General features: G+C 42.9%; 1 protein-coding gene across 2 annotated transcripts in view; it reads left to right on the top strand.

Moving 5' to 3' along the window:
- The first annotated feature begins 5,070 nt into the window (after window positions 1-5,070).
- DTX1 (deltex E3 ubiquitin ligase 1) overlaps window positions 5,071-24,133 on the top strand; it is a 106,903-nt gene continuing 87,840 nt past the window's right edge. The window contains exons 1-2 of one of the 2 annotated variants that reach the window (XM_073630490.1): window positions 5,071-5,430; window positions 6,785-7,487. In XM_073630490.1, coding sequence (XP_073486591.1) covers window positions 7,232-7,487 — 256 coding nt within the window. In that variant the 5' untranslated portion in view covers window positions 5,071-5,430; window positions 6,785-7,231. The other variant, XM_073630481.1, reaches the window with a different exon arrangement.

The following is a 24,133-nucleotide window of genomic DNA, read 5'->3' as shown; positions in this document are numbered from 1 at the left end:
TTATTAAAGAAAAAAAAACAAAAAACAAGACTTTACAATTACTTTAAAGTGACTCCCAGCTATGATCTATTGTTTTAATTACATTTGTCCATCTTAGTTACATCTAATTCTTCATATCTCACATCTGGAAAGCCACTGGGCTTGCAGAATTCACTGTAGTAGCCTGTGTTATATACAGTCAATGCTGGTCTTTTCCAGGTGCTGCTCAAGCCACATGCTGTCTGTAAACTGAACACGGGGGGTCACTTGCTTGGCACCTCCACCATTTAGAGAATGGCTTGTATGTTTTTCAATGAATACAAGGTGTTCTCATACTGGACGAGGTAGAGAGGAGGGGCAGATGATGTCACAATCCCAATCTCATCTAAAATGAGAATACAAGATGTTCTCCGACTGGTGACTATGTAGAGTGAGTGACCCCGTGGGCGTTATTTACTAAAACTGGGGCATGCAAAATCAGGTGCAGCTCTGCGTAGAAACCAATCCGCTTGCAGGTTTTTTTGTCAAAGCTTAATTGAGCAAGCTGAAGTTAGAAGCGGATTTGCTACCATGCACTGCTACACCAGGTTTTGAGTGCTCCAGTTTTAGTAAATCTGCCCCCAATTTTTTTTTTACTTCTTTAATTTTTAATGTATTTCTACAAGCCATGCAGGAGCTACATCTAACATAAGCCCATTCCTAACTTGTATTTCAACATTATTGACAATATCCGCCCCCCCCTGTATGCAATATGCTAAGCTGGACCAATGTAATTTTAAAGTGTATATATGGTCAAAATATAATATCATATATTTTTTTCACAATGGATTTGAATTACTTTTAGCTTACTTCTGTTATTCCGAACAATCTTACAGTATACAGTAAAGGCAAAACTTTCTGTTTAGTTTTGAACAGAATGGAGAAGGAGTAGAACCCCTGACAGGTTTTTATTGTCGTCTGTGTCCCTATTAGGGAGAAGCACCCACTCTATTTGTTCTGTTTATCATTATCACTGAAAGTGAAAGTAAAACAAAATCCCAAATCTTGGGTTGTCCCCAAAACAGGAATAGAGGGGATATCTTCCAACAGGGACACTAGTTCTGGCTACCCTGGAGAAAACCAGGGATTCCCTTACTTTACAGGGATTTCCTATCACTTTCTGTTTTGCCTTTGGGTCAAGAAGTGAAAGGAAATCTCAGCTATGGGACAGAGGTGGCAAAAATAAACCTTACAAGGGTTATAACCCTCCCTTAATCTATCCAAAATGGGAAAAATGTTTGGCCTTTAGTTCTACTTTAAAGTTTGTACACTTACTTTGTGAAGTCCCTCACACATTTACTTCCTTGAATTCTATGATATGTATTCACTATGCTTTATGGGTAGGCACTGCTGTGTCACACATTTCAAAAAAGCTGCCTTGTGATGCACAGAGGAACTGAGAGGAGGAGTTTCAGGAGGTGGAGTCAGTATATGATTCACTGCTTGCAAGCAGCAAGGTACCGTGGGATATGTAGTCCTTAGAAGTGGAAAGTAAACATTAGAGGAGACATACCTGTTTTAAAAAAAATTAGAGGAGAAGCTGCCAAGCATGCAGGGAATCCATGAAGTTGTAGCACAATGGCTAAGTAGTTAGCACTTTCACCAGAGGCGTAAGTAGAACCTTCAGGGCTCAGGTGCAAGAAACCATAAAGGACCCCCTCCTCTGACCCCGGCCGGGGCCCTTCCCTCTGAGCCCGAGGGCCCTTCCCACTGATCCCAGGGCTCTTTACCCCTGTCACGCAGCCCTTTATAACATCCCACAGCTGATCCCTTTCACATGTTCTGCAATGGGCCCCCTTCCTGCTGTCTTGGGGACCCACCATGGTGGTGGAACGCCAGAGCCCAGTCGCAAGTGCGATCTTTGCGACCTTCCTAGTTCTGCCACTGGTGGCAGTAGGACTGTAAATGGTGACAGTCAGTAGAACAGTGGACGTTGTCAATATGTCAGTGGACATTTTCAGTAAAGTATTTAATGTGGTCATTAGGGCAGTGTACAGGGTTAGTAGATTTTACTATTTTGTTTTTTATTATCTTTTAGCATTTTATTTTGTTTATTTTTTTACAATTTTAGTTTTTATTATTTTATAAAAAAATGTAAGAGCCCTGTTGGGGGCTTTGGTGAGATATCAGGGGTTGTGACAGGTGGGGGGGGGGGGCAGTATGACAAGAGGGCAGCAAAAAAGGGGGGGCAGTATGATGGGGGAGCAGTGTGACGGGGGGCAATATGAAGGGGGTAGTATGATGGGGGAATAGTGTGAAAGGTGGTGGGCAGTATGACAGGAGGGGAGCAATGTGGCGTGTGGGGGGCAGTGTGACAGGTGGGGGTCAGTATGACAGAGGGGGCAATGCGAAGGGGGCAGTGTAACAGGTGCGGGTCAGTGTGAAGGGGGCAGTGTGACAGGTGGGAGGGCAGTATGACAGGTGGGGGGGCCGTATGACAGGTGGGAAGCAATGTGACAGGTGGGGGGCAGTGTGACGGGTAGGGGGCAGTGTGACATGAGGGGGAGAGTATGACAGAGGGGGCAATGTGAAGGGGTCAGTGTGAAGAGGGGCAGTGTGAAAGGTGGGGGGGCAGTATGACAAGGGCAGTGTGACAGATGGGGGCAGTATAAAGGGGCAGTGTGACAGGTGGGGGGACAGTATGATGGGGAGGCAGGGATACAGGTGGCGGGGCATCTTGACAGGGGAGACAGTGTGAAGGGGGGGCGGTATGACAGGGAGGGCAGTGTTACACATGGGGGAGCAGTATGACAGAGGGGCAGTGTGACAGGTTGGGGGGGGGCAGTTTTACAATAGGACACCTGGACACTGCATATGCTGTCGCAGAGAATATGTCTTCTAGGCTTCCTTGCAGGGGCAGCCTGGGGAAAGTAAATATCCTACCTTACCTGGCATGAGCTGGGAGGCGGAGCATTAAGTCCCAGCAACCGATGGCTGCCGGAAACACCTGTCACCAGGCTGAATGGGAGTGGTGGCATATAAAGCAGCCGATGCTCTGCATTTTCCTTCCGGCAGCAACTGATTGCTTGCTTCTCTTCCTCTCCCTCCCGCAAGCATTTAGCAGCTGCAGGGAGGAAAAAGCAGAGCATTGGTTGCTCTATAGGCCTCCTTCAGACAAATTTGAAAAGGGATTCATTGGATCCTGCCTAAATTGGCCCTAGTATATGTATGTATGAATGTGAGTTAGGGCCCTTTCACATGGGCTGTCCGATCAGATCTGCCTGTCAGTTTTTCAGGCAGACCTGATCAGACCCTCCAGTCTCCCGTATGGAGCGGCGAATGTCAGCGGTGACATTTCCGCTGACATCCCCCTGTATCCAATCTGATCCTGTCTGCAAAATCCAGATGGATGGTGGTGCTATTTTTCATCGGTCTGGCGGATTGGATATGATTTGATGAAAATGGACTATAGAAGAGAGCAGGACTGGGTCCGTTTCCGCTCTGCCCAGTAAGCATAGCAGTAGCTGCTTATGGTATAATTTTTTTCGGAGCGGGAAGCAAGCAATGCATCCATCCCCCCCCCGGTCGGGTCAACCGCACACTCAGCCCCCCCCAGTCGATGGGTCGCCAGCCCCGCACTAACCCCATCTAGGCCCTGGGCAGTGCTTCCTCTGGGTGAAGCGGGGCAGCTTCCCCTGCGTGTCCTCCTCCTTAGCATCACGGACCATGCGTCTCTTCCCTCCTCCTCCCTTCTCCTAGGCCAATAGCATCCCTTCTCCTTTCAGCCAATTGGGTGACGGGTCTCTGGACCCGCTTTCTGATTGGCCGGGAGGAGAATCAGGAAGACAATAGCGAATATTCATTCCCTATTGTAACACAACTGGGTGGGCTTGGGGCGCAGTGATCTGCAACCCGACCCCACCCTTTTTTGAAGCCTTTTAGAGCCTCTGGCTCTAATCACGTGCTTCAAAAAAACAAAAAAAACAAAACCCCATTGGAATCCATGCGTCCACCCCCACATGTAGATTAGGGGGCTGGATGCATGGATAGGGGGGCGGCACCCCCGCACCCTGCATCCACTAAAGTGGAGATGGACCTGTCATCTGCCTGCTCAGTGGGGATCAGCGGAGTGATCCCCCACTTAGTAGGTGGAGTCCGTCAAATGGAGACACCTGTGTGGCAGGCCTGTTAGGGACTTTAGATTGTAAGCTCCTTGGAGGTAGGGACTAATGTGAGGGTACAAAATATACATGTAAAGTACTACATAAATTGACAGAGCTACAAAATGACCTGTAATAAATAAATAAAAGAGATGTCCAGCAGACAGTCAGAACTCACAACATGAAAGTTTGGATGGTTATTACAATAATCTCGACTTACAACATTGTAAATCGGAGGTACATCAACACCATAGACAGCCAGGTAATCTGCATTTTGAAAATGAGGTCAGAAATGACAACCCCCCATAACTCAAACATGTATTTCCAATGGGGTTAAAAAAAGAGCCTGTGCTAACACTAAATGACTGCAAGACAGTAATAAAATTAACCCCTTAGATCTCCAGGAGGAAAACAGATTGTGATTCTCCTCCCCACCCACCACCAGCGCTGTGTACAGAGCGCAGCAACACGTCCTACTTGCAGCACTCTAACCAGAAAGGGGCGTGTCAGCTGTCAGATCTGGTGACAGCGGAGCAAGAAGTGTGTGCTTTATTAACGCACCCCCTTATAGCAGCAATATGCCAGCCTGCCAGGGCATCATCTGATGGGTGCAATGTCTCCCTGTTCCTGGCTGTGTTATAGATCCAGCTATATATATATATATATATATATATATATATATATATATATATATATATATATATATATATATATATATATATATATATATATATATATATATATGTATATATATATATATATATAAAATGCCTTTAGATCTGATGCAGGCTGCATTTAAATTACCGGGGGTGCTCATTTCCTAATAAAATCGCCATGTGCGAGTTTTGCAGATTGTCCTGCGATCTGTGACTATGGATTCATTAGAAGTGCTTGCAGCAATGTCAGCATGCAATGCCCCCCCTCCCTCTGCTGTGCTCCCCTTTCTTGGTCTGTACAATCGGTATTTGTATGTCCCCGGAGTAAAGGCAGAGGCAGCAGTGCTGAGCCATCCAGACATTCATCGGGAGAGGGATGCAGAGGGAAGGACTGACACACACACATACACACACATACACACACATAGGGAATAGGAGGCTCCGGCTGAGCCAGCAGCAGCACAGGGAGGACTCCGCTACTGCTCATGTTGTAGAGTGGTGGGGAGGGAGGGATGGAGGTAAGAGGTACAGGGGAGGTATGAGAATGACAGTCACCCAGAGAGGCAGCAGATGGTGTCAGGAGGATCAGGATCACACATAGAAGAGGAGCCCCTGCCTCTACTGGGGGGCAAACCTGCAGGTCTTCTACTGATCAGGTATAAAGCCCCCCCCCCTACCCACCCCCTTATTGATCAGGCAAACTTAGCCCTGATCACCCCCCACCCCTTGGGAGATTGCACTGTTCTCCAACAGAGGACCTGGATCTGAACTACAGAAGCCCATCATCAATACACATGACAGCCACTAGAAACCACCGCAGCAAGATTGCCTACCTGAGCACACCCACCCGGCACTAATGGGGGGGGGGAGGGAAGGGGGGCACATACATGTCAGCCTCCTCCATCCCTTCTACAAGTACAGGAGCACTGCGCCCCCACCATCAGCACAACAGCTCACAAGGGTGCTCAGACCCCAAGCCACAATGTATGTTCTAATCACCGGCTACTAGATGAATCCACAGTGAGTACCTTCCTAGCACAGGCTTTTTAATGATCTGACACATCTGGGGGATCATCTTCCATGCTACATAGGTGGCAATCATGTTATCCTGGAAATCTAGGTATAGAAGGGGGGTGGGGGGGCCTTCCCGCATACATACATGGCCTTGGTGGGTTAATTTATGTCTGTGTGTATCTGTTGCAGTAGAAGGATGCTGTGTGTCTCTGGATTAGCAGAACAATCAGTTCATGGTGTTCTGTTCTTTATCTACAATCTGGTCTTCATGGAGGATATTAACTATTTATTTTCCAGTAGTGCCATCTCAAGATAGCCTTTATTGAAATGCAATTTATATTGTGTTTATAAAAGGGGATTGTATATTTATGTATTAGTATTTTTATATTAAGGGTGTGTGTGTATATCTATCTATCTATCTATCTATCTATCTATCTATCTATCTATCTATCTATCTATCTATCTATCTATCTATCTATCTATATTATATAGATAGATAGATATATAGATATATTTATATATCAGCATTTTTTTAGAATTGCTATATATTATATATATTTTTATATTATATGTGTGTGTGTGTGTATATATATATATATATATATATATATATATATATATATATATATATATATATATATATATCTATCTATCTATCAGCATTTTTAGAATTTTTATATTAAGTGTGTATATAATATATATATATATATATATATATATATATATACACACACACATACATATACACACACACATATACACACACACATTAGAATTTTTATATTAAATGTGTATAATTTATATATATATATATATATATATATATATATATATATATATATGTATATAAACAAACAGCAGCGACATACTAAAAATCAGCATGTTTTTCGTATGCCACATTTGCACATCATTGAGCATTGCAGTGTGACAGTGCATTACACCAAGCATAGAAAAATACAATACAGTAATGTCATTCTTTCTATATATCTCTTCTAGGAACCTGAACCTTCAGAATAACGCATATCTGGGTTTATGGACATATGACCACAAGAGCTGACAGTTGACTAATCAGAGTTGATGGGTTCAGGATTAAATGTATTTTTTGAATATATCGCAAGGCATAAAGACATTGAGCACTGAGTGCCACAGAAGAGGCAAAGCAAGAATTATTCATGTGATCGGTGAAGGGCCCTGTAATTGGTTTGAGAACGTATTTGCTTTGGCCAGATTTACACCTGCTATTAAATATGAGGCCCCCTTCTTGATCAGTTTTTTTTTCACCATGTGGTGTTTAGCATTTATTTTGGCCTTTTCAGACATAAAAAACTAGATTTGAATGTATAATTTGACCATCAACCATAGCTGCAGCTTTATTAAAGCCTTTTCGACGAAAGCTTTGCAATATAAATCTTGCCTGACACCACAGCTGAAGACTTGTTTGCCATGTCACGGCCCAATGTCCTGATGCCAGTTACTGGTCAGAATTTTGGAGGTCAAGGGGCACCGCCACGAGTTGTGGTTTGGGAGTGGCTGAATGAGCATGGACGCTGGAGGCCTTATACTGCGACCGTGTGCCATCATATTGAGAATGCTCTGCGAGAAGATGGCCGTGGACGAGTGGCATTAGGACAGGTGGACTCACAGCTAACCCCATATGTCATTGACTTGCAGACCATGCATCAGTACCGCCAGGATACAGGTAACCCTAGGAGGAAACAAATCTCAGTATTACATAAAGAGTAGAAGCCACAGTGGTTTATTGTTATGTAAAATGCGTTACTGTTTTTGAATATAGAAAATAGTTTTGTATGTGTCACTTTTAATGTATACTATAAAACCGCTCTGAGTGATCATAAAGTAAACCTGTGCTTTGCCCATGCATCTCAGAGCCAAAGTTTAACTTAACTGGTGCCCTCCCCAGCTGCACATATTCATTTTCCTTTTATTCTCCCTGAGCTATGTTCAGCCACCAAAAGCCAAGAGAAATAACATACTTTCGGAAATTCCTCTTCCTCCCACGTGACAGTGTTGGTGTTTGGTGGTTGGTTGCTCAGGCACCCAGGGGTCATAACTTAAAGGCTTATTCGTTTCAGTCAAAAATTGAAGCAATGGTCCAAGGAAAGTATGTGCAAGTAGGGAGAATGGCAATTAAAGCAGTATTAAATTCAAAAGCAAACATTTATTATAGCGGCTTACTATTTCCTAGATGTGATAACTGAATTCATTTCCTGTGTTTTTTTTTCTCCTGTTTTCATCTGGTGATCCAGCCACTGAGTCTGTTGTTTTTCACAATAATGAGCTCTCCAGTAGAATGTATCAGTCACAGAGATTAGACAAACCATTTAACACTAGCAGGGGTGTTTACAATGATTAGCTTTTTAATGTAATTTTATTTAATTTATATATTTTTATTATTTTTTTTATGTAAAACCTTTATCACAAAAGAGAAAAACTGCTTATAAAGTACTAGCTGGAGTTTGGCTTCAATTTGCTAGTGCATCTAACACCCCCCTCCCTCCAGACTGACAATGCTGCCATCCAAAGGTGCCCCCATTGGCGTCACTAGGGTTGGTGTCACCAGGTGCAGACAAAATTGGTGTCGCCCCTCCCCTTCACCAACTATAGTTCCCCTCTCAGTACAGACCCCCTCCACTAACTACAGACCCCCCTTCCACAGTATTAATCCCTTCCTTCAGTATAGACCTTCCCCCTCAGTACAGACCCCCCTCCCTCAGTATAGATCCCCCTCACTAAGAACAGACCCCCCTCCTTCAGTATAGATCCCACTCACTAAGAACAGACCCCCACCCTCCCTCAGTATAGATCACCCTCGCTAAGAACAGACTCCCCCTCCATTAATACAGACCCCCCTCCTTCAGTATAGACCCTCCCACACTAAGTACAGACCCCCCTCCATCAATATAGTCCTCCCCCCTCAGTACAGACACCCCTCTCTCAGTAAAAACCTATTCCCTCAGTGCAGACCCCCCCCCAGTGCAGACCTTCCGATCAGTATAGACACCCCCCATCAGTATAGAGTCCCCCTTAGTGCAGAACCCCCATCAGTATAGAATCCCCCCATAAGTATAGCCATCCCCTTAGTGCAGACCCACCCCCATCAGTATAGAATCACCCACTTATTGCAGACCCCCCCATCAGTATAGAATCCCCCTTAGTGCAGACCCCCCATCAGTATAGAATCCCCTCCTTAGTGCAGACCCCCCCATCAGTATAGAATCCCCCCTTAGTGCAGACCCCCCATCAGTATAGAATCCCCCCTTAGTGCAGACCCCCCATCAGCATAGACACCCCCCTTAGTGCAGACCCCCCCATCAGTATAGAATCCCCCTTAGTGCAGACCCCCCCATCAGTATAGAATCCCCCTTAGTGCAGAACCCCATCAGTATAGAATCCCCCCTTAGTGCAGACCCCTCATCAGTATAGACACCCCCCTTAGTGCAGACCCCCTTCCCATCAGTATAGAATCCCCCCTCTTTCTGCAGACCATCAGTATAAACACCCCCCTTAGTGCAGACCCCCCATCAGTATAGACACCCCACTCAGTGCAGACCCCCCATCAGTATAGACACCCCTCTCCCCTCCCATAGCGCACCCCCCCTGCACATGTCCATCTACTTATAATAGAGTGTAAAGACCTCAGAACAGAGCGGACGGACATATACGGTGTGTGTCCCTCGGGATCCTCCCCCTCCAGTGTGGATGTAAACAGAGGAGAAGGCGGCTTCAGTCCGCTCCACTGAGGAATCACAGCGAGAGGCACAGATCATCAGGGCAGCGGACAGTGTTAGCGGTGCCGCTAGCCACGGTGTCACCCCTCTGGCTGGTCTCACCCGGGTGAGGCCCGCACCCCCGGCCTCCCCCCAGCGATGCCACTGGGTGCTCCTGTGCACTCCAATACAGGTGTGTTACTGGCCGGATCACCAGGTGAAAACAGAGGGGAAAAAGCCTAAGAAAAGAAAGCTGATGCAGCCACCACATCTAATGAATGGTAAACTACAATATAATACATTTTTGGTTTTGGGTTGTATACCATTTCCCAAAACAGTTACATTCAAGACATGCCTTGAGTGATAACTGTTACAGTTGCTTGTGCTCCCAAAGTGGTTGTAAAGAAACTCACTTTAAAAGGCATCAAGGTAAAAAAACCTCCTGTGCAACAGGAATGCCCCCACCCCCATACTTACCTGAGCAGCGGCTAACCTGGCTCTCTCCCTCCTTACTGGGCAGATAGCAGCGGGAGCCATTAGCTCCCACTGCTGTTAATCAAACACTGTGATGAGATAGTGGGGGGGGGGGGGGGTGAGCCGAGTCAATCTTTCTGTCTCAATAGATGCACTCACTGAAGATGAGGAGACAGGAGCACCGGTGGGGGGGACCCAAGAAGGGGAGGATCGGGGCTGCTCTGCTCTTAATACTTTAACTGAACTGGATTAGTATTAAGCCAAAAACAGAAAACCCACAGTTCTCTTTTAAAGCGGAACTAAACCTATCAGTTTAACAGTTTCCCAAAACAGGTACATCCAAGGCATGCCGTGAATGATCATTGTCACAGTTGCTTGTGCTCTTGACTGAACTGTAAAGCCATCAAATGGCCAGTGTCATAACTGATCACATGTGCAGCACCATGGCAACTGCAGAACAAACAGAGGCTGAGATGACAACTTCTTAGACTGTAAAGAATAGGAGGGTTTAGTTCCCCTTGAATTTGCTTTGCCTGCCATAGGTAAAGCTCAGGTTTGCTTCAAGTGCTATCTGTCCAACATGTTTGCAGGTCCTGAGAGCTTGCATGGGGGAGGGCATAGGGGGGGCTTCTGGTGTGCTATCATATCTGATCAGAAGGTAGGGGTGAGTGGATAACCATGATATACTGCATATTTGTCCCGCAAAAAACGGGAGTTTGCTGTACCTGGATATGCAGCCTCTTGGTTACTGAGTGGCAGGACAGTTACCATTTTTTCAGCAGGTAAAACAGTCCATATACAAATACATGCCATCTCTGTTTGGCTGGTGTTCTGCTTTAATTTATGATATATAGTCAAATTAACATAAAGGCACAAACTAGCATCTCTACCACTGTATTGTAAAAAAAAAAAAAATCCCCCAAACATATTCATCTCTTCTTGGATGGAGTGCGTTAGGGGTGGCCAAATGGATGTTTACCTTTGCAGTGCCCATGTAAATTCCTTCTTGTACTGCAAACAGCAATGCCTGCCAGAGTTCAGTATAAAACGTATTGTCTCCAATGGGGAATCCTCTAACAGAAAAACTTGCAGAGTCATGAAAAAGAAATGACCAGAGGATCTGGATCTTCACACTGGGACTACAGAGGTAAACATAGATTTACACACATCTGTTCATATCACTTCATATTTAAAATCAAAGTAAATATATCCAAGTGAATGTCTTATTTTTGAATAAGAAGTAGGGATGGTGAATGCAGATCTAAGGTGGAACGCCAGGCAAACATCTAAATAAACAATGAAAATACATGTACTGTATGTGTATTATTTTACCTGCCGATGGATTTATACTTCTGTATAGTTAGTCCAGTGGTTTATACACACATCTGCATATTGCACATCCAAACAGAAAAACTCTTATTTCTGCAGTTTCTTATGTCACTTTTCCACCTGCGGTCTACTCAGTAGGCAATAAATTAACACCATCACCTCATCCAGTGAGATGATCGAACAAGCACATTTGTTGAACCAAAATTCAGTAAGGTGATTTTCCTGCCTATGCAGAGTAGTAGAGGTGTCACAAGAATTTACAAGAGTGACTGAACCAAATTACAAAGCCTTTGATGGGTAAAACAGTTCATATGTACTGTATATACTTCAGCTGTGTATATAGATATTTGTCTGGACCTAATACAAACCTGTGGGTGGGGAATAGTTTAAAATGTAGATGACTGTCCTCTTAAGCCTTCTAGGACTCCCCCAAAATCTAGGTATCTAGGTCACGTAGTAATACAATTACTGAGCAAACACTTTGGTTCCTGGCCCTGTCCCCCCCCCCCACCACATTTACTATTTACCCTTCACACTGTTGGGCAGCCCCAACAACCATATTAAGGCATATAAGTAGGATGGGGCCTGTACCAGATACCGCATAATTTATAGTTGTAGTACAAAGCACCCTGAGCTTTGGGGGTCCCTGGATGCTCTGCAGGGGCTTCATGTGGGTACCTGAAGGTTCCTACTATCTACAGTAAGAGCAGCCCCGATCCTCCTCTTCTCAGGTCCCATGCTAGTGCTCCTCCCTCCTGCTGGGTGCCCCCACAGCGAGCAGCTTGTTGTGGGGGCATCCAATCAGGCGCACACCCAAGCCACAGCTCTGTGTCCATTCACACACCAACCAGCAGCTCGGCCCCACCCCCTGAACATCTCTAGATTGAGGGGGGGGCTCAGATAAGTATTAGGGGGGCAGGGGGGCTGCAGAAGTTTTTTTTCCCCTCATGCATACAAATGTGTGCCTTTACAACCACTTTAACAGTGGACAGTGCAGTTTGGAGTCAGTCTGTTAGCTTGGAGGAGAAGGGAGTAAGGGGGAGGAAGGAGGCAAAGTAGGGGAGACACAACTAGTCCCTGCATGCCAGGGTGGCTCCAAAGGATGCTGCAAGAAAAAGGAGTCACCTTAAAACAGGAAACCTGGAGCAGTGGTCAAGGCACCAGCTTAAAACTGAAACATAGACAAGGTTTACAAGATAAAGAAGCCGCATACTCAGTAAGTGATTACAATCAGTTGAAAAATTAATATACAGTAATTTTATTTTTTGCTTTATATTGTATGTAAAGGTAAAGTTACAAAAAAATTGCACAGGATTTTAATCCTCAAAAATATTGCTCTTCTGGCTGGTGATAACTGAGGTTTTTATCAGGACAGCAGAAAAAAGAAACATGGAAATAAAATAGCAATTCATGCGATAAAATACTGATTCATGAATAGAGGTTTCCAGTGGTTAATTAGTCATTTCAAGCAAACAGTATTCCACACTAATGTAGTGTTTATGTATGTGGATTGTATATTGAAATGAAAAAGTTACTATGAGATTAAATAATGACCACAGCTGAAAAAAACTCTATATATGACACTATATGGGGATGTTTCCTAGGTTACTCTAAAGCCTCGTACACACGGTTCGATTGTTAGAAGGGGATTGTCTGTTGACAGACTGTTGTCCTAAAATCTTACTGTTAGTACGCTCCTTTTGACAATTGTTGTCCAATTTTCGACCAACAAATGTTGGATGACAGGCTAGTAAATTTTCAGCGGACAATGGCTTGACGTCTGATTTTCGTATGGTCAGTACATAAATCTGTCACACAAAAGTTGAAAGTACAAACACGCATGCTCGGAATCAGTGCTCACCAAACACGAAATTAGCAGAAGGGGCCCAAAGGGTGGCGCTCAAGAGCTGAAAATCCTCGTAGTACGTCACTACGTTCGTGTTTGTGGCACAACAATTGTGTACCGTTAGTATGCAAGACAAGATCCTTTTGACAAAAATCAGACGCTTGATTGGCCAACAATCGTACCGTGTGTATGAGGCTTAATTCTGCATTCCTGTGTGATTCACATGTGGTTCAGGGTTGTGTGCTCTGAGCCCATTCATTTTGAATGGCCTAAATCGCACCGGACTGCAGCAAAAATTGTGTATGCACTACTTTAAAAAATGCAAAGCAACCAGATCACAGGGTACTTCTGTGACATGCGATCTGGTGCTGGCAAACACAATGCAAATGCACTGAATAAGCGTTGTTAACATCTCTCTCATCTGTACTCCTTGCTCTTTGTCCTGTGAAGTTTGTATGCTGACTTTTTCATATGGATCAATAAAATATTGGTGTCCTGCGGAGTGTGCGGCCACCTACTTCATTTCATGCAGGCAAAACACACTAAGCGAACTGCATTTGTGTTTGGGGTGTCATTACCTTAACATTGACACCCGCTGCAGATCACAGCTGCTGTGCATTTTGAACTTTAAATTTTTCCTCCAGAGAAATACCGCATACCGGGCACGTTTCCCGCACCGCGTTCTGGTGTGAAGTGACACTAAGACAGTAATGCCACGTACACACGATCAGAATTTCGGCCCGCAAAAGACCGATGAGTTTTTCATACACCGTGTGTATGCTCCATTGGTCTTTTGCTGGCGGAATTCCAGCCAGCAAAAGATTGAGAGCATGCTCTCAATTTTTCTGTCGGGAAAAGTTCCTATCCGAAAATGCGATCGTCTGTGGCAATTCGACGCATGCTCGGAAGCATCGAACTTCATTTTCTCGGCTCGTCGTAGTTTTGTACATCACCGCGTTCTTGACGGTCGTAATTCCAGCAAACTTTTGCGTGACCGTGTGTATGCAAGGCAAACTTGAGCGGAATACCGTCGGAAAAGCCGGCATAACTTTTTCCGACGAGAAAAACGATCGTGTGTACGCGGCATAAGACTAAACACCACTGGTTCAAAACAACCTAGATTTCTATCTCGGGAACAATACATTTAAAGTGGAATTCCAGTGTAACGCTAATTAAGATGGAAACTGAAAACTTTGCCCCATACTGTTTTTTTTAATTTTATCTTTCACCAAATAATTATTAGATTTATTTTTAGAACAATGTAACTTTTACACCCGTAATCCAGATTCCAGGTATGCCAGACCATTTCAATAGAAGCCTAGCACTGTACAAGAATTTAAAACATTTCTTGGCCTGACTCTAAACATGGAAATCACCAAAAGAAAATGCAATCATATTGGTTCACACATCCAATTCTTCATGCCCAGGGTACAATATGAAATCATAATGAGATTTTTCATTTTAGTGACAATTCTCTGGCTGGCTGGATCACCAGGTGAAAATAAAAGAAAGAAAGTGTAAAAAAGAAAACTATGCGAGCAGGGACTATCTATGCTTTGTATAAGTCCTACTAGAGGCATAACTAGAACCTTCAGGGTCCCAGTGCAAGAGACAATAAAGAACTCCCTGATTCCCGGCTGAGGCCCTTCCCTCTGACCCGGTGGCAGAACGCCAGGGCCGGTCGCAAGATTGACTTTTGCAACCCTGGTAGTTCTGCCAGTCATAGATGTGCGCAGCTTATTGCATTAGGGTGTGCACCCCAAAGCTCAAACAGGCGTGTGTGTAATAATAAAAACAAAACTAAACAATATATATATATATATATTATACACACACACTCTTAATAAATGTAAAAAACAATAGGGCAGTGGATGGTGTCAGTAGGGCATTGTCAGTCGTTTTTTATTATTTTGATTTTGTATTATTTTTTGCAATTTTATTTTTATTATATTTTTGAAAAATCTTATTTTTTTTACTATTTTTTTTAGGAGCCCCGTTGGGGGGCTTTGGTAAAATATCAGCAGGGGAAGCTGCACTGGACAGGGTGATTAGGGTGTGCCCAGGCACACCCGGCACACCCCCTGCGCACGCCTATGCTGCCAGTCTTATTTTTATTTTTTACCACTTTACCATTTTTTACCATTTATTTTGTTTTTTACAATGTTATTTTTTAGAATTTATTTTTAACATTTCTTAGGAGCCCCGTTTGAAGAGAAGCTGTGTCTCAGTCTCCTTACCCTGTCTCAAAGGTGAAACATCAGAGGTCTGTTTAGACCCCCTATTATTTTACCAAAACCTCCAATGGGGCTCCTAAAAAAAAATTGTAAACGATAATAAAACACGATATTGTAAAAAAAAATCAAAATTGAATGGTAAAAAATAATAAAAAATAAATAAAATATAAAAAATAAAACTACTGACACCAGTAGCAGAACTACCAAGGTAACAACCTGCGACCGGGCCCTAGCATCCTGCCACCAGGCTTGAATGGGAAGGGCCCTGGGCCTTGGCCAGGGGTGCCCTTTTCTTTTCTTTTTTTTAAATTTTGCACTGGGCCCTGAAGGTTCTAGGTACACTTATGGCCCAAACAAAAAAAAATATGGTATCCCCATACATAGGCCGAGTAGCAGAATAGCAGAATGCATTTATTGGGTGTGCCCATGTTGTGTATGAGAACTTTTTTTGCAAAAATGTTTTGTATTTTTTACTTAAAATAAAAAAACAAAGTTAAAAAAAAAAAAAACAGTGGTGAATAAATACCATTAATAATGCGGATATAGTGAATATCTTCTAAACGGTGCAAGTTTAGGAGATATTCATGATACCCAGAGGTAATCCTTATTATAGGCTTACCTGTCAGTAAAAGTGGTAGGAAAGGGTTTACAACCACTTAAAATGAATGAGCAACAGAGATACCCTTGACAGGTGCATTGTCTCTCTTGGAGGAGGGGAGTATAAGATGTACTAGCAGATTTAGATACACTAAACAAATTAAAGCCAAACTTCAGATAACACTTTTTAAGTGGTTACAGCAACAGTCTTGTTCCTTTTGGGATAAATGTTTTACATAAATATACAAAGCTGACCACTGTAAGCACCCCTGTCAGCGTTAAATGGTTTTTCTCAACTCTCTAACTCAGGGGTCTCAAACTGGCGGCCCTCCAGTTGTTGCAAAACTACAAGTCCCATCATGCCTCTGCCTGAGGGAGTCATGTTTGTAACTGTCAGCCTTGCAATACCTCATGGGACTCGTAGTTTTGCAACAGCTGGAGAGCCGCCAGTTTGAGACCCCTGCTCTAACTGCTGCATCTGCAGGACAGCTAGTTTTGTAGAAAAACAGACTTACCAGTCAAATGCTCCCTCATTTTTGTCTCACATGCTCCCCTTCCCAGTAATAGAGGCAATGCTGTCTAGAAAGCAGTGGGCAGAATTAGGTGTGGCTCATAGGCGTGTGTAAGGGGTGTGCCAGGGCAAGCCCCAATCACTCTGTGCAGTGCAATCTCCCCCCTACTTCCCGGGATCTGCCCACCCAGTGCTGCTGGCTTCCCTCTTCTTCTGGAGGAATAGGGCTTGTCAATATGTTTACCGGCCTCTTCCTTTTTCTAAATGAACACAGTGAATACACTCACTCAATGTGTTCATTCACAACTGAAGCATAGTAAACTGTGTTTACTATGCTTCAGTCTGTGAATGAGCAGAAAGCCGCTCAGCACAGAGCACTTCCCATTCATTCACTGTCCAGTGCGGCTGAGGCTGCAGAAAAAGGCATGTGTATTTGAGCTTTGGCTTGCACACCCTAATGCAAAAGGCTGCGCACACCTATGGTGTAGCTAGATGCTCATTGACAAGCTACAGGCTTGGTTACCAGCAGTGATAATGCACAACCCCCTGCAACACCTTCTCATTCTATTGTAGTGCAACACAGGCCTACATGCATAGTGACAACTCAGCACTGAATTCGAGAGCAGTGTAGCATTGTTACCCCACCATCACATGAAGCTGCATTATTAGGTATACATCACTGGCAGGTTCAACAGGTATTTGTGGGACTTTGCAGGAGGACTAAGAAGAAAACTAAGTGCAGAAGTACTTATAGTTAGGTGCTGCAGCACATCATTTTTAATGGGAGGCTATAGTTCCAATTTGAACCTTTAAAATGGCAATGATAAAGGAAATATTTCATAAAAAGATGTGTCAGTGTGAAGGTTGATATACAGTATGAAGGAGGATCAGGGATTGTCAACAAGCTGAATCAGATCACATCTTTTAGAAAATGAGCTAAAACTGCTAACTCAGACTTTAATTAACATACCCTCACCCCGGGCATTATGGACAAACATTAACCACTTGACCCCCCTTTATGACCAGGCCATTTTTTGCGATATGGCACTTTAACTGAAAACTGCGCGGTCATGCGACGCTGTACCCAAATACAATTTAGGCCCTTTTTTTCCCCACAAATAGAGCTTTCTTTTGGTGGTATTTGATCACCTCTGCGTTTTATATTTTTTGCGCTATAAACAAAAAAAAAAAAAAAAAAGATTGCCAATTTTGAAAAAAAAAAATAACAATATTTTTTTCTTTCTGCTATAAAAAATATCCAATAAATAAAAAAAAATCATTTAAAATCTAAATTTCTTCATACATTTAGGCCAATATGTGTTCTGCTACACATGTTTTTATTTTATTTTTTTTCAGAATTTTTATTGTTTTCTTGATAATTTGTACAAACAATAGTTTATCATACAGAATGTGTCAAATAACACTTAAATTGGAAGAATGGTAAATACAGTATGTGCGGTTCATCTGATAATAATAATTTGTACTCTTAACGTAATAGTAATTGTTAAGCATGGCTAAATAGATGGACCATTTTACAGTTTAACATTTTAACAATTCTAGATTCCTTGTCAAAAACCCATTCAATCCCATTAAGTGTATATTGATTGGCTTGTGCAAAAGTTATAGCGTCTACAAACTATGGGATATTTTTATTTATTTATTTATTTTTACTAATAATGGCAGCGATCAGCAACTTATAGCGGGACTGCGATATTGCAGCAAACATTTGGACACTAACTGACACTTTTTGGGGACCAGTGACACTAATACAGTGATCAGTGCTAAAAATATGCACTGGCACTGTACTAATGACACTGGCTGGGAAGGGATTAACATCTAGGGCAATCAAAGGGTTAAATGTGTGTCTGACCAGTGTTTTTCTAAACTGTGGGGGGTAATTTTACTAGGGGAAGCCATGTTGTTGCTTTGCAAAGGCAAAGGATCCATGCCTTCCCACCTGTCAGAACGGTGATCTGCCTTGTTTACATTGGCAGACATTGAGTCTGTGGTACACGCTACTGGGCTCCCGCTGTGTGTGAAATAGTTAATAAAGGGATTTTTGGTTGAAAGGAGTTAAGCATTTGGTTATGTAACCAACAACAGAGTTTTTTTTTTTTTTTTTATGAGTAAATGTATTTCAGTCTTTCTATTAGCCTTTATTAATTCATTCATGCATGGCTGTTAACATAGCTTTAAATGAATTATTAAGTGTAGGTTACAGAGGATGCAGGCCTCATAATAATACTGCCTTTGGGACCTATCATATAGAGCTTTTTCATTGCTGTATTCATTTATACAATGCAGACCAACTATTTTAACCACTTGACCTCAGGAACATTTACCCCCTTCATGACCAGGCCACTTTTTGCGATACAGCTCTGCGTTACTTTAACTGACAATTGAGCGGTCATGCAATGCTGTACCCAAATAAAATTTGTCATTTTCTCCCCCACAAATAGAGCTTTCTTTTGGTGGTAGTTGAACACCTCTGCATTTTTCCTTTTTTGTGCTATACAGTAAACAAAAACAAAACAATATTTTTTACTTTCTGCTATAAAACATACCCAATAAAATTTTTTAAAAAATCTAATTTCTTCATCAATTTAGGCCAATATGTATTTTGCTACATACTTTTGGTAAAACAAAGTCCTAATAAGCGTATATTGATTCATTGGTTTACACTAACATTATAGTGTCTACAAACAATGATATGCATTTACGGAATTTTTATTTATTTATTTATTTTTATACAAGTAATGGCGATAATCAGCGACTCATAGTGGGACTGCAATATTGTGATGGACAATCACTAATTGACGCTTTTGACACTTGCGGGAACCAGTGACACAAATACAGTGGTCAATGCTAAAAATATGCTAAAAATGTGCTGCTTTTACTAGGGGAAGAGATGGATTTAAGTCCTTGCTTTGCAAAATACAGAATCCATCCCTTCCCCCCTTGTCAGAATGGAAATCTGCCTTGTTCAGACAGGAAGAGCTCCTTTCTGAATCTCTGCCCAACGATCGGTGGGTGCCGGCAGACATTAAGCACCCACAGATCGGCTTCTGCTGTGAATATTCACAGCACAAGCGGCGTGCCCACTACAGGCAGAAGTGAGGGATCACGTATATATACAGTATCTCACAAAAGTGAGTACATCCCTAAGATTTTTGTAAATATTTTATTCTATCTTTTCATGTGACAACACTGAAGAAATTACACTTTGCTACAATGTAAAGTAGTGAGTGAATGGCTGGTATAGCAGTGTAAATTTGCTGTCCCCTCAAAATAACTCAACACACAGCCATTAATATAAAAGGTTGAGCTGTCTCATAAAACAAAGAAACCACTTATCAAAAAATGATAACAAACACAGTGTATCAACTAGTGACAAATAAATAGTTCAATAAATAAGTGTTCGTGTGTATCAAAATGTTTCCATCGGTATTCCACCCGCTGGATATGCTATCCAGGTTCCCAGTGATAATAAAGTGTAACAATCCAAATGAAAGAAAGAAGGCTCATCGCACAGTATGTAAAAACAGGGGGTTTATTTAAGCTAAAATATGCACTTACAACAGAGATAATAATATTAGGCAGTAGAGAGAGGATGGTCCAGCATGGAGATCACCAACAAATCTGGATGCTCATCATGTCACAGCTCCCGTCTCCTTCCTCCATGCTGCATTGGCACCCCAGATGTTTTGGAACTACATTTCCCATGATGCTCAACTACACTGCAAAGTGCATGAGCATCATGGGAAATGTAGTTCCAAAACTTCTGGGGTGCCAAGGTTCGCCATCACTGTCCTAGGCTATAAGAAGATTGCCAAGACCCTGAAACTGAGCTGCAGCACGGTGGCCAAGACCATAAATCGGTTTAACAGGACAGGTCCCACTCAGAACAGGCCTCGCCATGGTCGACCAAAGAAGTAGAGTGCACGTGCTCAGCGTCATATCCAGAGGATGTCTTTGGGAAATAGACGTATGAGTGTTGCCAGCATTGCTGCAGAGGTTGAAGGGGTGGGGGGTCAGTCTGTCAGTGCTCAGACCATACACCTCACACTGCATCAAATTGGTCTGCATGGCTGTCATCCAAGATGATGCACAAGGAAGCCCGCAAACAGTTTGCTGAAGACAAGCAGACTAAGGACATGGATTACTGGAACCATGTCTTGTGGTCTGATGAGACCAAGATAAACTTATCTGGTTTAGATGGTGTTAACCGTGTGTGGCGGCAACCAGGTGAGGAGTACAAAGACAAGTCAAGCATGGTGGTGGGGTTTTCATTGTCTGGGACTGCATGAGTGCTGCCGGCACTGGGGAGCTACAGTTCATTGAGGGAACCATGAATGCCAACATGTACTGTGACATACTGAAGCAGAGCATGATCCCCTCCCTTTGGTGACTGGGTCGTAGGGCTGTATTCCAACATGATAACAACCCCAAACACACCTCCAAGATGACCACTGCCTTCCTAAAGAAGCTGAGGGTAAAGGCCAAGCATGTCTCCAGATCTAAACCCTATTGAGCATCTGTAGGACATCCTCAAATGGAAAGTGGAGGAGCGCAAGGTCTCTAACATCCACCAGCTCCGTGATGCCGTCATGGAGAAGTGGAAGAGGACTCCAGTGGCAACCTGTGAAGCTCTGGTGAACTCCATGCCCAAGAAGGTTAAGGCAGTGCTGGAAAATAATGGTGGCCACACAAAATATTGACACTTTGGCCCAATTTGGACATTTTCACTTAGGGGTGTACTCACTTTTGTTGCCAGCGGTTTAGACATTAATGGCTGTGTGTTGAGTTATTTTGAGGGGACAGCTAATTTACACTGTTATACAAGCTGTACTATCATTACTTTACATTGTAGCAAAGTGTCATTTCTTCAGTGTTATCACATGAAAAGATATAATAAAATATTTACAAAAATGTGAGGGGTGTACTCACTTTTGTGAGATACTGTATATGTGATCAGGCACACAGCTTTAGCAGTAAAACTACCGTACTATAGGGAGGTCAGCAAATGGTTAACAGCACCAATATTAAATTATTAGGCCATGTAATATAGGCTTTTACCTTATAGGAAATCTCAATGTCCTCGCCATTTCATGATTAATATATTAGAATTCAGAGAAAGCTTCACAAAAATGTATGAGTGAAAACAATACAAGTGAAAATATATGAAAGCTCCTTTCTTGCAAAATAACAGGTTGCATTTTGAATGACATGTTCTTATGTTCTTAATATACACCTAGTTTGGGTTTTATATTCAGAAAGTGTGTGCATACTCTTGATAAATAGATAAAATAAAAGCAGAAAATATGCTAAGCCCCTTCCTTTCTGCAGTTTCTAAACACATTTTATGCATCTCTTTCAGCAGGCGCATTAAAGTTTTGTTCCCGTTTTCTGCTACGCTGGCTGGATTGGTATTCTGAGTTTATTAATAATAAAAAAAAAAAAATCCAAGCTGTTCTGTTTAGATATAGTATGCTACACATTAAAAGATGGCTGTTGCAATGCAGATTTTTGTGCAAATAAATGACTTGCAAAGGTACAATTACCATTCAAAGTATTATATAGAGCCTGGATCATATGTCTGGACCACAATAATCCAAGTGTGTCTTTTTTTACAATATGAAATATACCCAATAGACAAGGTTATGTACTTAACATAATGTAATGGGACTATGGGGTGATGGAGTTCAGTAACACATTGTGGCTGTAATTTTATATTCAAAATTATAATAAAAATACACAAATTAATGTAGCTCTGTATTTATCAATACATTTATATTTTAATGCAAACCATGTAAATACCTGAATTTGACCTGGTATGAGCCTCTTGTAGTCCACTGTACAGCAGAGCTCAGGCAAACAGAGCCAGAAGCAGCACAAATTACCAGTTGATTGTGCTGTAGTGCTCATGTGCTAAAAGAGATCATGCTGATAGAAAGAGAGAGCAGAGTGAAAGAGAGAGGAGCTCATCAGCGTGCTGCTCCTATTTTCTTTGCCCAGTCATAGGCTTGGGGGGGGGGGGGGGCAAACAAGACCATAGTTGCCAACTGTCCCAATCTGTCTGGGATACTCACGGATTTTAAAAACCAGTTCCGACCTTGTCACTGAAATCAAGGCCGGTCACAGGCATAACATTCCGAGCTCAGATTCTCTCACTCACTACAGTGCTGCCGGGTGGGGTCATGAACGCAGAACCATGCTGGGCACAGATCCCTCCCACTTGGGTGGCAATGGGAACTCAGTCAGGCTGCAGAGAGCAGAATGGAGCGGTAAGTCTGTGTGACAGTGTGAGGGCCCCCTGTCTGCAGGATGCCAGCAGTGCCGGGACAAAGTCATCTAGAGCCCAGGGCTTGCATGCCAAATTGTGTCCCCCCCCAAGATGTATGAGCAGTATGTGTCAGTAAAAATCCCCCCTCCCAAAAAAATAGAGTGCTAATCTGTGTGATTAACTCATAAACCCAAACTAGCTGTATATTAAGAACAGAAGAAAATGTCACTCAAAATGCAACCTGCTATTTTGCAAGAAAGGAGCTTTCATATATTTTCACTTGTATTGTTTTCACTCATATGCTGACGCCTCAAGAGTTTGCTTTACTGGAACTAAAGGGCCAAGCCCAACCCCTGAAATGCAACCCCACACCGTAATCCCCCCTCCACCAAATGATTTGGATTAGTGCACAAAGCAAGGTCCATAAAGACATGGATGAGTGAGTCCTGACCTCAACCCGACGGAACACCTTTGGGATGAATTAGAGCAGAGACTGCGACCAGGCCTTCTCGTCCACATCAGTGCCTGACCTCACAAATGCACTTCTGGAAGAATGATCAAACATTCCCATAGACACACTCCTAAACCTTGAGGGCGGCCTTCCCAGAAGAGCTGAAGCTGTTATAGCTGCAAAGGGTGGGCCAACTCAATATTGAACCCTACGGACTAAAACTGTGATGCCATTAAAGTTCATGTGTGTGTAAAGGCAGGCGTCCCAATACTTTTGGTAATGTATAAACAGAATGATCTAAAGGCTGTCATTACACCTAGACAAAGTTGCCTTCTATATATATCTATATATCGTCTATAGACGATGCTCTTCTTACCTTTACTAGGGTTCAGTCACAGCAGAAAATGGCAGCCCCTCAAATCAATTTATAACTAACAGGAGAAATGGAGGGTTGGGTAATTCAACATTACATCCCCAGCACTAATCCAGGTGAAAATCAAGCTGTGGGTGCCCTTATTGGCACCTCCTGGCTTGACAGTCAATTCACCATACAATGTTTCTTAAATGAACTGGTTGGAAAATTGTCAGCCAAACAGCATCTGCTTCCAATAAGATGCAGGCCCTGTTCAGGTATTCTGACAGCCACGGTGCAGGCTCTGTCAGACTACAATAACCAGCAGGGGAGATTCCACCATCTCAGCTGTACAGCATGAATGGAGGAATCTGTTAGAATTCTTGCGTTCAGCCTGCAGACTAAACAAAAGAAATCATGGCGTGTATGGCCAGCTTTAGTTAAAATGGACTCCCTCCTGTTTATAACCAATGTGAATTATGTCTAGTACTTGCTGAATCATGGAGGCCCTCCAAACTATTCTGAATGCTGTGTATGACA

The sequence above is a fragment of the Aquarana catesbeiana genome, linkage group LG01 (assembly GCF_042186555.1).
Source record: "Aquarana catesbeiana isolate 2022-GZ linkage group LG01, ASM4218655v1, whole genome shotgun sequence".
In the NCBI taxonomy this organism is placed as follows: Eukaryota; Metazoa; Chordata; class Amphibia; order Anura; family Ranidae; genus Aquarana; species Aquarana catesbeiana.
This window is presented reverse-complemented; position numbering and strand designations above follow the sequence as displayed.